This window comes from Molothrus aeneus, chromosome 1, assembly GCF_037042795.1.
Source record: "Molothrus aeneus isolate 106 chromosome 1, BPBGC_Maene_1.0, whole genome shotgun sequence".
Classification (NCBI taxonomy): Eukaryota; Metazoa; Chordata; class Aves; order Passeriformes; family Icteridae; genus Molothrus; species Molothrus aeneus.
In genome coordinates, this window is record NC_089646.1 from 10,232,772 (window position 1) to 10,246,378 (window position 13,607).

General features: G+C 38.4%; 1 protein-coding gene across 1 annotated transcript in view; it reads right to left on the reverse strand.

Annotated features, from left to right (window-relative positions):
• The window catches only part of VIPR2 (vasoactive intestinal peptide receptor 2), a 51,022-nt gene that overhangs the window by 7,464 nt on the left and 29,951 nt on the right, over positions 1-13,607 (reverse strand). The window contains exons 6-10 of the mRNA XM_066551199.1: positions 11,922-12,063; positions 8,926-9,076; positions 7,924-7,984; positions 5,559-5,628; positions 2,461-2,552 (exon numbers count right to left, since the gene is read on the reverse strand). Of these exons, the coding sequence (XP_066407296.1) occupies positions 2,461-2,552; positions 5,559-5,628; positions 7,924-7,984; positions 8,926-9,076; positions 11,922-12,063 (516 nt within the window). The remainder of the gene's footprint in view (positions 1-2,460; positions 2,553-5,558; positions 5,629-7,923; positions 7,985-8,925; positions 9,077-11,921; positions 12,064-13,607) is intronic.

The following is a 13,607-nucleotide window of genomic DNA, read 5'->3' on the forward strand; positions in this document are numbered from 1 at the left end:
TCAATTCCATAATAAAATTCAGCAGAAGACACTACTTACTGAAGTTAAGGAAACAGAACTTTAAATTACTAAGCAGAACTGCTCTGACAAACAACAGCTCATGGAACTGCTGGAATGATAAATTGCTACTTTTACCTTATCTGTCATTTATTTCACTCTAATAACATCAGTTTTATATATTATACAGGGCCAGTCATGGACAATTTTGGATGTATGGCATCAGATAAAATTTGAGATGTTATAATGTTGAGTTCCATAATTCAGCACTGTATTGATGAATATAATTGATTCAATAATGAAAGGATGCTGTTGTGAATTCACCTATTTTAACAGAAAAGTTAAGGTATTTCAAGTAGTTTAATTTTTTCTGTGTCATTCTTCATGGCCTTGCTTTGTTCATAACGGCCTAGGGGCTGCATCTATTTATGTGGAAATAATTTCTGACAACAAATCTCAAAAATAGCACATCCCTCACATCTAAAGATGATACCAGAAGCAGGAAAAATAGGGATTCCTTAGCAGAAGAAATTCATTTACAACTGGAGGGGATGACACTGGCAGCAAATTTCCTGGTTTCCCAAATGAAATGGAAAATTTATTTTATTTGGACTTAGCCTTGTTCACTGCATGATCAAATAAACAACTAAAAGGATGGAACCAGCTACAAGCAGGTTCAGAGGAAGAGAATAAAAATGGTGACTTGCATGAGTAGTATTAATTTTAGATTCATATTTCACTTTCCCTCCATGCTTGGCTTAGTAATTTTTGTTTAGTTGGTGCTACTTCCTCTATACCACACTTACATTTTAGTAAAAGAAAGGGACAAAAACCCCATCCTTATTCTTTGCATTTTAAAAAATGAATTTGCAATTTGATAAACGAGCCTCCCAGATCTTTTAATTTGCTCAGCAGATGCAGTTTCTTGAGGAGGTTAATCTACTTTCCCATGGGTATCAGCTAAAGACCAGAAATGCAAACTTAATCAGGCAATCAAATGCTAAAAGCAAAGAATTTACAGGGCTGAATAATGAAGGACAAGGTTGCTAATAATGTGAATATTTCACATTATAAAGTGCTACAGTAAACTCTGGAAAATGGTGGGACTGAAAGTAAGGGAATGCCTAATTTTCAAAAATTAAATAAATACCATGTGGAGGCAATGAAAACTTTATGTCACAAGAAGTAAACTTGAGGGGATTTCCTGCCTATAGGTTGGCCATTGTGCTATATAAAAATGTGGCAACTGCACAGTTTTATCTAGATTCAACAAGCTATCACACATGTTTAGATAATTGAATCAGCAAACACAAAACAAGACCCTTGTAGCTCTGCAAAACAAATGTGCTTGTCAGTCCAGTTGTGTTGACTTTTCTGTGGCACATCAGCATTTTTCACTTTTTGCATCCAACGTCACATGGTCTACAAAACACATAAGATCCTGCTTCTCCTGGCTTTAAGGGTATTCTTTATTTCTGCAAACACATAAGGTCCTGCTTCTCTTGGCTTTAAGGGTATTCTTTATTTCTGCATAGCATGTTTTGTCAGCTATTGGAACAGGAATTCAGTATTTTTTCAATGAAGGGAAGGTGTTATCCAGGAGCACAGCTTCAAAGGCCACTCTCATGGCTTTGGATTTTCAGTGTTCATGTTAGGTTTTGTCCCTGAAGTATCATATTGACACCCTGAACTGACAGAGTCTTGTCTGGGCTTTCAGATAAAACCTTCTACAAAAGACTTGATTGCAGATTATTACTTTTCCAGCAGCTCTTATAATAAACAACAATAACAACAGATATGGCAATAAAGAACAAAACCAATTTTAGCAATGCATTTTAATTGTCCCCCAATATCCCTTGATTTTAAAGCTGTGGAAACAAGAGATATTTTAGGATTTGATGTTCACACACACAAAAAAAGTCTGAACAGAAATCAAGTTGTTCTAAGCCAGAAAAAACTGTTCTCCTCTAAAAAGTAAATATGCTATTTTAAATCAGTATAAAACACTCTATTTAATTTTTAAATGTTTGGTAAAAATAAAAATTTCAGCTCTTAAAATATATGTCAGTATTTTAGAAATTTAAAAAAAGGTTTTAAGGAGGTTGAAGGAAAAATATTTTAAAGGATTTTAAACATTTCTCATGTCAAAATTAAATGTTTATATGTCAAAAGGAAAATGTTACTTTCCATATATTTTGTATCAGCATACTCATTCATGGATTAAATTCAAATTCAAAATAACTTGTTGGTCTTTATAAAATTAAGGGTTTTTTTATTGAATTAAGCAGTTGATAAAAAATATATTTATCTCCATTTCAGCATAATTGTATTTATTAAACTGTATCTAAAAGTGGTTCTAAATTAAATGTAATTATAGTAAGACAGCAGTTGTTGGTTTTCAGCAGATGAAATCTTAAAGAGATTATTTTGCTTCTGTCTATAATATCTAAAAATATGACTCACTTGTACTGTGACTGGTCATTTCCTCCAACATCTGGAGATCTTAACTTCTGCAGCAAGATTCTTATAATGCTAATGAAAAGTATAAAATTCACCTGCAAAGAAAACAAACATAATGGTGATTTCTGAATTCTCCACTCAATCTGCAGCAAAAATGAATTCTTACCAAGTCAGACAGGAGCAAGTCAGCCTGGGAGCTGTGCACCTCCCTCCAGAGCCCTCACCCTGCAGTGCCAAACCTCTCATGCTCTGCAGCACCACTTTTGCCAATACCAGCAACCACTGCAAGCCCACCACTGCTGCTCTGGCTGGAAAAAGTCTTTGAAAGCCCCAGTTTTCAGAAGTGTCCTCCTTCCACTACTTCAGCTGAGGACAGGTTTCCCAGCAGGATGGGACACTGGATGTTGTTTTCTGCAATCAAGCACTAAATTGTCACATGGATTCACCACTGGAAACCCAGAGGCAGTTTAGACCCTCCCTTGCTCCTCACCTCAACTTTCAGTGTTTTCTGTCTGAATTAGGGTTAGAGAAGATTGTTGCACAGCTGATCTTTCTGCTCCAACTAAGCACAAAAAGGGCCTCTCACAGGTGTCTGATTGTTTTGGATACTGATGCTGACATTACAAAGGAAGGGATCACAGAACAGCTGGGGCTGGAAGGGATCTCTGGAGATCATCCAGTCCATCTGAATCCCTGCAGTCTAATTCTCATGACAGCCCTCTAAGACAGAAGAGTAGCATTTCATTTTGTATTTTATTTCATATTTTATTTTTCAGAAAGGCATTAGCATAAAAAATCATTATGATCAGAATTTAATCAGTCTAGAAAATTGAAGTCTAAAACTCAGTATAACCTAAGTCTCACTCCCATTATTTCTTCAGTCCTGATTTTCAGCTTTCTTTGGTCACTATCCCTTCTGGTGCTGGATTCTTTGGTGTGGTCTAGAAAACTGCACACTAAATACAGCATGTCCATGCTGAAGTAAGGGAACAGTAGGAATCCACACCTTCAGAGCTACAATGTGTGCTAAAAACTGCAAATCCAGCTACATACACAGATGCATGAAATGCACACATCTTTAGAATAAATTCATCTAGAGAAAAAATTGTATCACAGTGAAAATGAGAATTTTGTTGTTTTGAGCTAACTCCATCCCAAAGCACAAAATCAGGAGGTGGGGTACCTAACCAGACAGTGCCTGTCTCACTGCTATAAATCTCTGTCTTCATGTATTGATGGAATCCTCCTTTCTCCTAAAAATTTGGCTCCAAGCTTTTCAAGTTCAATGAATTTCTGCGTCTTCCATAACACAGCCTATAGAATTTGGGATACTAATAAATAAAACACAGTCATAGCCAGTGTGTGTCCCTCTGTTTTTAACATTTTGTTTGAAATGACAGGTGAAGGGTAGTGAAAAGAGCTGACAAGGATGAAACAAAAATTCAGGAAAATTATATCTAATATCCTTTAAAAAAGAATAAAAAAAAGAAATGTTAGAAAACATAGGCTTTTGCTGAACTTAACATGTATTTTTTTCAGGCAGATGATTACTTAGAGGCTTACCTACAAAGGTAACAGCCAGAAATCTGCTATTGCAGATTTTATCTGCAGACTTAATGCAGCTGAGTGCCCACAGCAGGGGATATTAACTTGCCATACACCCTGGAGCCAGTATTAGTGGAGAAAGAGAGAACAGGGGTAACAGCACATTCATTTGGAACAGCCACATCCAACTGAGTAACTCTGAAGTGTCTACAGCATGAAGTGTGAACCTCTGCCAAATCACTTCTCTCAAGCCAAAATTCCCAGGAGGAAATGCCAGGGAAGGCTCTGACACACTGAATTAACTGAAGCCATTCCCACTGTGCAAAATGGTATCAGAGCCTGCTCTCACAAAACTGTTGGACAGATCAAACTTTGCTGCCTGACCAGCACTCCAATTGACTTCCCTTCACTAAGATCCAGCTGCAGTTCAGGTCTGCCAATGCACCCTGGGATAACTTCTGGACTCCCCAAACTTCCAGGTCTAGGACTGTTTTGGAGGAGCACTGCCTTCTGGCACATGAAGTCTCAGATAGTTGTTCAAACTGAGCATCCAGAGAACTGGGTTTCCTGTAAACACCAGGTGGTTTGTTTTGCTTTTATCTTCCAACATATTTTCTCAACTCTGGATTGTTCCCCATTCTCCAGCACCCTTGAGGTCCAAGTATTCCCTTCCTGCTGCAGGTCTCTTTCATGCTCATTTCTTCATAACATAAAACATCTTTGAGGCCTTACCTCACGTCTTTTCACACATATGGCCTACTCTTCCTTCTCTTCAAACTGCAGAATTCACACTGATAGTGATAACAGGAATTTCTCCCAAAATGATTTTCAGCAGGCACAGATTGAAAGGCAAACCCAAGCTTAATGCAAACTCCTGAAATCTTGTGTTATCTAATAATGCCCTAGATCTTCTGCCTATAATTTTAAAAACGAAGCAAGTACATCTAAAATATATTCATTTGCTCTCTGACTATTTTCAGAAATGGACATATAACCATAGTATACTACGCCCAAAGTTAATTACACAATCATTACAGTGAACAGGAATATTATTACACTAGTCCAGTAATTCTAATGAGTTCCAAACAAGAAAAGCCCTGTGAAACATTCTCAAATGGTATTATTTTGCAAATACTTCATGTTCAATATATATTTCAGTAGACTAGCAATTAAAGAAAGATATACACAGCCATATTTTTTTTTACTAATATCAAATTCTCAATTGCAAGACTATCTATTTACACACAAAATCAAATCTGCAATTCATTGAGAAGTATAATTAGATTTTTCCTTCCTCCAGGCTCATAAACAGGAGAGATGTTAAAGAAAGAACAACACACAAATAAAAGCAACTGCTAATTTAATAGGAGGCAGATAAATTTTGAAGGCAACAAATTTTAATGGCCTTGGCATCTGTTTAACATTTCTCCTGCAGCACAATTTCTTTTCATTAAAACAGAATTCTTGCCTATCTGTTACTAGCAGTAAAGAATAATGGCTACATGCACTGCACAATGCTGAACAGATCTATAATTCATGCTTCAAATTTTACTTACTATAATAGAAATTAAAATTGGTATTCGTATAACCCACCAGGGACCACCATGCTCATTTGTATCCCAGCAGCTATAAAAAAAAAAGAGGGAAAATCTTGTTGACATTAATATCATCTGGCAAGCAAGACCTATGAGAAGTATTTCTTATAAACAAGTCAAAGCACACTAAAATAATGCCTGTTCTAGCCTAGAATTTGGCATTCAATCCTTTCCTGCTATTAATTTTATTCCCTTTGTTTTAATATGCATACTTGATTTCCCCACCAGAAGCACTGTGTCCAGGTGTGGAGTCCTCAGCATAAGAAAGATGTGGCCCTGTTAGAGCAGGTCCAGAGGTGATCACCCAGAGGTGATCAGAGGACTGAAGCACCTCTCCTGCAAAGACAGGCTGAGAGCTGGGGTTGGTCAGGCTGGAGAATACAAAGCTCCATGGAGAAACCACTGTGACCTTTCAGCTCTTAAAGGAGGCTTATAAAAAAAGAGAGAAAAGGACATTTTGCCAGGACAAGGGAGAATGGTTTAAAAATGGAAGAGGAGAGATTTTGATGTCAGGAAGAAATTCTTTACTCAGAAAGTTGCAGAATCATTTTGGTTGGAAAAGACCTCTGAGATCATTGAGTCCAGCCTTCAACCGAGCACCACTAGACCATGGCACTGAGTGCCACATTCAGTCATCTCCTGAACACCTCCAAGAAAGTTGACTCCACCACCTCTGTGGGCAGCCCATTCCAACACTTTCCAACCCCTTCAGTGGAGAAATTATTCCCAATGTCCGAACTGAACCTCCCCTGGCACAGCCTGAGGCAATCTCCTCTTGTCCTGTCACTGGTGGCCTGGGAGAAGAGACTGATCCCCACCTGGCTACAGCCCCTGTGCAGGCAGTTGTAGGGAGTGATAAGGTCTCCCCTGAGCCTCCTTTTCTTCAGACTAAACACCCCCAGCTCCCTCAGCTACTCCTCACCAGAATTGTGCTCCAGACCCTTCACCAGCTCCGTTGCCCTTCCCTGGACACACTCCAGCACCTCAATGTCCTTCCTGCAGTGAGTGGCTCAGAACTGGACACAGGTCCCAGGATGTGGCCTCAGAGAAGCTGTGGATGTCCCAGCCCTGGAAGTGCTCAAGGCCAGGCCAGATGGGGCTCTGAGGAACCTGAGGTGGCATCACTGCCCATGGCAAGGAGGGTTGGAACCAACTGGTGTTCAAGGTCCCTCCCAACCCAATCCATTCTATGATTCTATGAAATCAGTAAAACATCAAGCACACTGGGCTGTACCATTAGACATCATGGAGGACGTTGACCTTTGTGGGAACCAGGCTCAGTTTCACTTTGTGTAAGGACACTTCTCCAGCGTGCACTTAATGCTGACCTCTGGGTAGCAGGAAGATCTGAAGCAACTGATAGGTGCAATTGAAATTACATAATTTCTTGTGGGGCCTGTAGGTACCAAGCCTGGAACTTGTTTGTCAAAATGTGAGACTGAATCTGAAGTTCTGTCTGAAAAACTGAATATTTAATTTTCACCCTGGGCTCAGTACTTTTGATCCAAATACTCTTAAGTGCTCTGAAAGGTTAGTCAGATTAGAAATTAATTACCCTTTGGACTTCCTCTGTAATTATAATGACAACAGAAAAAAGATTTTGCCTTTGGTTTTCACGTTAGATGTCTTGCAAAGAAAACCTTGAAATGAGATAGGATATGATTTTTCAGTTTAATTACAGAACAAATTGAAAAATAATAGTTGGACAAAACAGGACTATGCAAACTGTTTTTCCACTAGTTAGGAATGTCCTCCCATTCCTTGGAAGCAGGATCAAGTCTGATTTTCCTACAAAATTCTTGTCTCAGTTCCTCTTCACATGCCAGGAGCAGGGCTTAGCTCTGGTTACCTTTAGCTTTACCTGGCTATGTGCATCTAACACCCTTACATCACTTTTGGGAATGTAATTGATATGTACCCCAAGTTATCTACACTTCAATCTCCTGAGTTCCCAGTTAACAAATTGGAATGGCCAGTGCCTTCCTGCACACGCTGCAGCACTGAGCCCAAGGACCCCACTGCTGTGTCAAACATTATTTTGACTTCCCAAGCAGACAGCTCCAGATGTGGGTGGGCCAAGGAGTAACAGTAGTCATAACTTATCCCTGCTCTCTCCTGCTCTCTGAGTTTTTCAAATAAACATCAAGTACAAAGCACAGCTAAAGAGCTCCCAAACACTTGCCCTTTTATTGCCATCTCTGGAATTTCAGTTCTGTGTTTGTCCCCTCCAGAGCAGCAAACCACCTTTGTGTGAGCACACCACACCCAAGGCAAGGATTGCACGGGCATGGGGGGGATTTAAACTTTCTCTCCCACACACACTCACCCAGTGTCCTCTAGAATGATTCGTGTCACTGTCCATGTAATAATGAATATTGTAGGAATTCCTGAAAAATGCCAAAGATGTTTAGAGAATGATCACAAAAATGCAAGTCCACAGTGAAAAAAAAAAAAAAGTTCAGCCTGCTAGTAAGCAGTTATTCCCCAAATACACAGCATACAATAAAGAGTTCAGTGAATGGAAGGAGAGGTCCATCTGATGAGCTACATGATTACATGTATACATCAGTAATGTATTACAAACAATGACTGCAGGGAAGTGAGTTTATTTCTCATAGAAATGCAGCCATAGTTACTAAGACACAAAAAAGTGCCTTTCTTAGGTTTCTTGCAAGGTGTCAGAGGGACTTACAGGGAAATAGATACAAGTTATGCATTCCCAATGCACCTCCAAGGACTGCAATGTAAAATAGAAGTATAAATCATTTAATAAGGAACCTTGTCCACACACTGGTTTATTCCCATTTCCCAGCAACACCCAAATGTTTTATGACCACCTATTACTGGAAGTATTAAAGTGTTCCATATAAATATCATGGCACTTTCTGTAAATGAAAGGAATATATGTATTTAAAACCAGATGGACAGTATTATTGGGCTTTTCAAAAAGGCAAATTGCATAGTATAGCTCATGACTGTGCAGCTAAGCTTTAATTTTCCTCACAAATTAGAACACCATAGAATTATATGTTTTGCAGTGGCAGCCCTTGCACCAGAGCAACCCCAGGGTGTGGTGCAGATGGCACAGGCGAAAGCTGTGCCAGGGATGAAGCCAGCAGTGAAGAACTGCTCCTGCAGCTTTGTGCCTGCTCTTTCCCATGCTGCAGCAGCTGCAACTGTGCTGGAGCTGAGCTGAGCAATCTGTGAGTCTCAGGAGTCACCACCAGAGACAGCTCAACTACCTTGGTGTGAAACACTGAGCCTGACCAACACACACAGTAAAAAAAAACCAAAACCAAACATTCCTGGAAGATGTGCAAGTTCTTACCCCATCCTATCAGCAGGTAGATGGTGAAGTGTCTGTTGGGGGAGAATATTAGCACAAGGAGGATGTGGAGGTAAAGTCCTTCTACTAAGAGCCAGTAAAAGTTTGCCATAACACCATACTGAAAAAACACCAGAATTGCCTTGCAGCCCACCTGAAATATGAGAAGGATCAAGTTTGTCAGAGGAAAGATATATTATAATATTATATATGTGTATATATATATATATGTGTATATATATATATATATATATAATATTATTTTTATTACTACAGCCAAAAATCTTAGCTGTCTTTGTAGTATCAATAAACCAGGTCCGTCCAGTAGAAATTTTTATCTTCAGTCAAGCAAATTGTGACATTGTAAGTGTTACTGTATATAGTAAAAGAAAGTGAATTATTCAAAATTATTTAGTTGTCTCTCATTGCTAATTCACTCAGAAAGTTTGAAGATTTCATTGGATAAGTATAGAAAAATATGGTGGTTATCAATAAATGCACACTTTTGCAAGAGTTTGTCAAGGAATAGCTATAAAATTAAATTATCATCTACTAGGAGTATAGTAAATGTATCAAAACCTCTCATGGCATCCTAACACAGTAAAAGTTAACAAAGAAACGACTTCATTATTTTTTCAAAGCTAAATGTGAAACTGAGTGATAAATATAACTTTATTTTATCAAGTCAGTAGACTTAGAACAAAAAGTTGGCTGGACTTTTAAAAATAATGTTTTCCCTTTAGAAAACGTTTTAGAATTTCTTAGTTAACAAAACACATAGACATATATCAAAAAATGTTGCTTATAGTCTGTGTGCTGCTCTTCAGAGTTAATTTTCAGATGTCTGTGCTGCTGATGTTCCATGGTGCTGACTGCTGCTACTTTGGTACTTCCCAGTAGGAATCTGGGATGTGAGAATTGAATATGAAAATGTTCATATGGACTGAGAATGTGCCAAGAAATGTGATGATATGGGGAATGTAACAGACTACACAAACTGGACCAAATAAAATCTCTAGTTTCTACCAGGTTTACTCACTTGTCCTTTTTAAATCCCCTTCATACCTGCATTTTTCTGTAAATATTCCAAGTACACCAGATACCTGAGCAGGTAACTTACCCATTTTCAGTGATTAATTCCTCCCCCTAAACATAGATGTTTATTAAGAAGTGAGATGCAGTCACCAGCTGCTAAGCCAGAAGGGCACAGACCTCCTCAGGGAGACTTCTTTGTATCCAGAGCCCCCCAGGATGTCCCAGATACCTCAGTGCATCCCAAGTAACATCCATGCCTGTGCACATGGTTATATAGAAAACTTATATAGGAAGAGTCCAAAGGCTTGAATTCATTTAATCTGATTTTATCTGCCTACAACCAAAGTCTGAAAGATAGCTAACTTTGTTAAGACTGATCTTACCTCTGGAATTTGGGATATCCACTGCAGATTACAAATGGGCCAGAAAATGTAATATGGATAAAATTAAGCATTTCAAAACGTGTGAAAAGTTGAAATTTTCAAGCAAGTTGAAATTTGCTTTTATGCTTAGGACTCCTTACAATCAGATCAGCAGTGAAAATTTTGTAATCCTTTATAAATTTCAATATTCCCTGGTATTACATTTTCAATTTACATACACCAAGTTTTTTCCCTTCCTCCTGCAGGTCATCAGCAATTGGCTGTATTTCCCCATGCTGAACAGTGAAGGTATCTATCAGTAAAGTCAGCCAAAATTAATTCTCCACGTAATCCACACGTAATCCAGAGCCAGGACCTACTTAGAGACCCTTATGAACTGTGTGTTTTAGACCTCTGTGAGTGCAGCAGAACTGTGGAACATCACACACACATGTGACAAAAGGAGCAAACCCCATATGCTGTCATGTGTAAAGGGCAGCACCAAGCCAGTGCAAGACAGACCAGCCTTGTCAGGCTGATGCCAGATCATCCCACATACAATGCAACAGAAATTAGCCAGCAGTCCACAAAATCTGACATATTTAAATAGGAATCTGACATAATGAAATAGGAAAGCATTGGGCTTTGTAGCCAAGAATAATTAGAGAATAAACGAAATTGCAGAAACCAAGTAGAATTTTGAGAGTCCACTGAACAGTCTTTCAAGGACCTAAGAACTTCTGATCATCCCTGGCAATCTGTCTGCTATCTACTTTGCATAATTGGGCTCTACTAACTCAGTTCCTGTTTTTCTCCATTAGAAATATTCCAGATTATGAATTCCTATATACAGCTTGGTATTCACAGCTAAGAACTTAATGGTTTGGGACAATATGATTTCATCAAGACAAAAATATCTTACTTTTTGTTTTTTTCCCTCACAAGCTTAAACTGTAATGAATTAAAATTAGAAGGGATTTTTGACTGAAACAACAAAGCAGCAAATGGGGCATATCATATAGAGGTCAGTCTTTTAACAGCAAGACTTGAGATTTTTTTAAGCCCTATACATGAAAATGCAGTAAACAAATTAGCTTGCCAAGAATGCAGATGATAACACTTCTGTCATAGCCCAGAAGTACCGAGGAGTTAATAAAGACAGTGCCTGCAAATATTTAATTTCCTGAGTTATCCCCTCCCTCCATTGATACCTGTCCAATTCCTGGACCCCTGGTAAAGCTGCTGGAACACTTCCAGAGCATCTGCTTTTAATCACTCCCAGCTGATGGCACTCCTGTTTGTCTTCAACCCTCCCAGCTGATTAATACAGTGACCATATTTATTCTGAGATGTATCTGGTTAAAAATTGTCTTGGCTGATGACAAGTTGTCCTTCATGGACATGCAAAAAATGTTAAGGTCTCCTACTTGTGCTGCAACCTTCTTTATCTGGATATGTCTAGCCCACCATTCTCCCAGTCATTATATTCTCTTCAGAATTGTCTACACTGAAATCTTGGTACTCCTAAATATTTAAAAGGATCAGGGAGGAAAATTCAGTGATAGAACAGTGTTACAGCAGGTAGCAAATGAGGTTTATTACCCATGAAGTTTGATCCTCTGGACAGTGAGCTGTGTTGGAGCTGGAATAGAGAATATCATCCTTGACTAAAACAGAGATTGCTCTTAGAATGAAAGAGAGGAACAGGTTCAGATGGATGTAGTTCCGAGTGCAATGAAGTTTTCTAAAAGAGAGATTTAAAAAGAAGCATTTTAGGTTATGAAGCAGAAACTGTTGAACAGACTTCTATTACTCTGTGGACATTTCTTAGCAATACGAACCTTGAGTAAGAGCATATCCTTTCCTTTTCTGTCATTTTGTCAGTGCTGCCTTGCTGTTTTCTTTCATCTCTTACTTCTGTTCAGTATCACAGATTAAAAGATCCCAATGGTATTTCTCTCACATTTTAACATAACTTAATAAACTGCCATAATAAGCTGACAATAAACACAGCCTATTGTATCCTTCTCTGTGTGCACTCATTCCAGTGTTTTTCTTGCAAATACAACTTTGATTATCCTGGATATATTTCAGATGTGCTCTCCCCTATTATTTTCTGGTTTAATTATTTTAACTCCTGTATTTTGCTACAGAGTGACTTTTGATCCTATGATGATGGTGTATGCAGGAGCAATTAAAAATGCATTCAGAACATTTGACCACCCTATCCTTTCTGTCCAATGAATGCAAAACTTCTTTCATGTCTGGTAGCCATGTGAAAGCCTTACAAACAAATGACAGATAAAAGATTCCATGTAAGTGAATGAGTGTTCAGGGGAAGCAAGTTAGAAGTTGAGGGCTTTTCGCTTAAAATACAGTTCCTTCAAAATTTTCCTGTTTAAAATATTCTTTTTATAGAAAATCCCTAGAAACCAATCTGCTAAGAGGTTTTTGTGGTCACAACCTTGAGCTGCACTTGGAAATAGACCAGAAGCCAAAGCATTTTAGCAAGCATGAGCAGTGAAAAAATGAAGATGCAATAGGTGTAATGGCAGTGTGCAGTGGCAACTTACAAGTATTCTTCCAGTTGTGATTTTTATCAAATATAATAATCCATTCTGAAATTACTGAAGCAAGGATAGTTACAGTGAGTGCAAGGAAATAAAGAACAGATCTGCCATGCTAGCCCTGAATTTGGCCTTGAATTCAGCCTAGGCTGAATTTTAAACAGTTGTGAAAAAATGCAGTGATTGCTGAGGCCATGCACATCCTTTGCTGAAATACCACTATTATGTTGGACTGCATCACGTGTTCCTGTGGAATTCAGAGATACATGCAAGCTGCAAATAGGAGGAAACTATTTTTCTTGAATAACTCATGTAGATTATTAGTTATTCATCCCATTCAGTAGCTCAAATAATAAATGTTGGATATATACAAGGCTGTCAAACCAATATTTTGGAGTTAGTGGGCAGAAATTAATTCTTAATTCAACTCTCTATGTTGGGAGGCCCCAACACTCCCTGCAAATAACAGAGAAAGATTCTCCTTGAAGGGGCATTTAGAAGAACATATATTGCCTCATGAAAAAAAGTCTGGTTTTCCCTGACTCAACTGGAAGACTGGGAAAAAAATATCTCTAGTTGGATATCTAAATTGAAGTAGAAGGTTTTGAGTACACCTCTTAAATGCTTGATTTGTTACACCTGACTTCTGGTGATGGGTGACATTCAGTTGTCTGTAATTCTCTGTATTAAGTGTGGTTTTAGCTTTTAGCAGTTTTGAAAC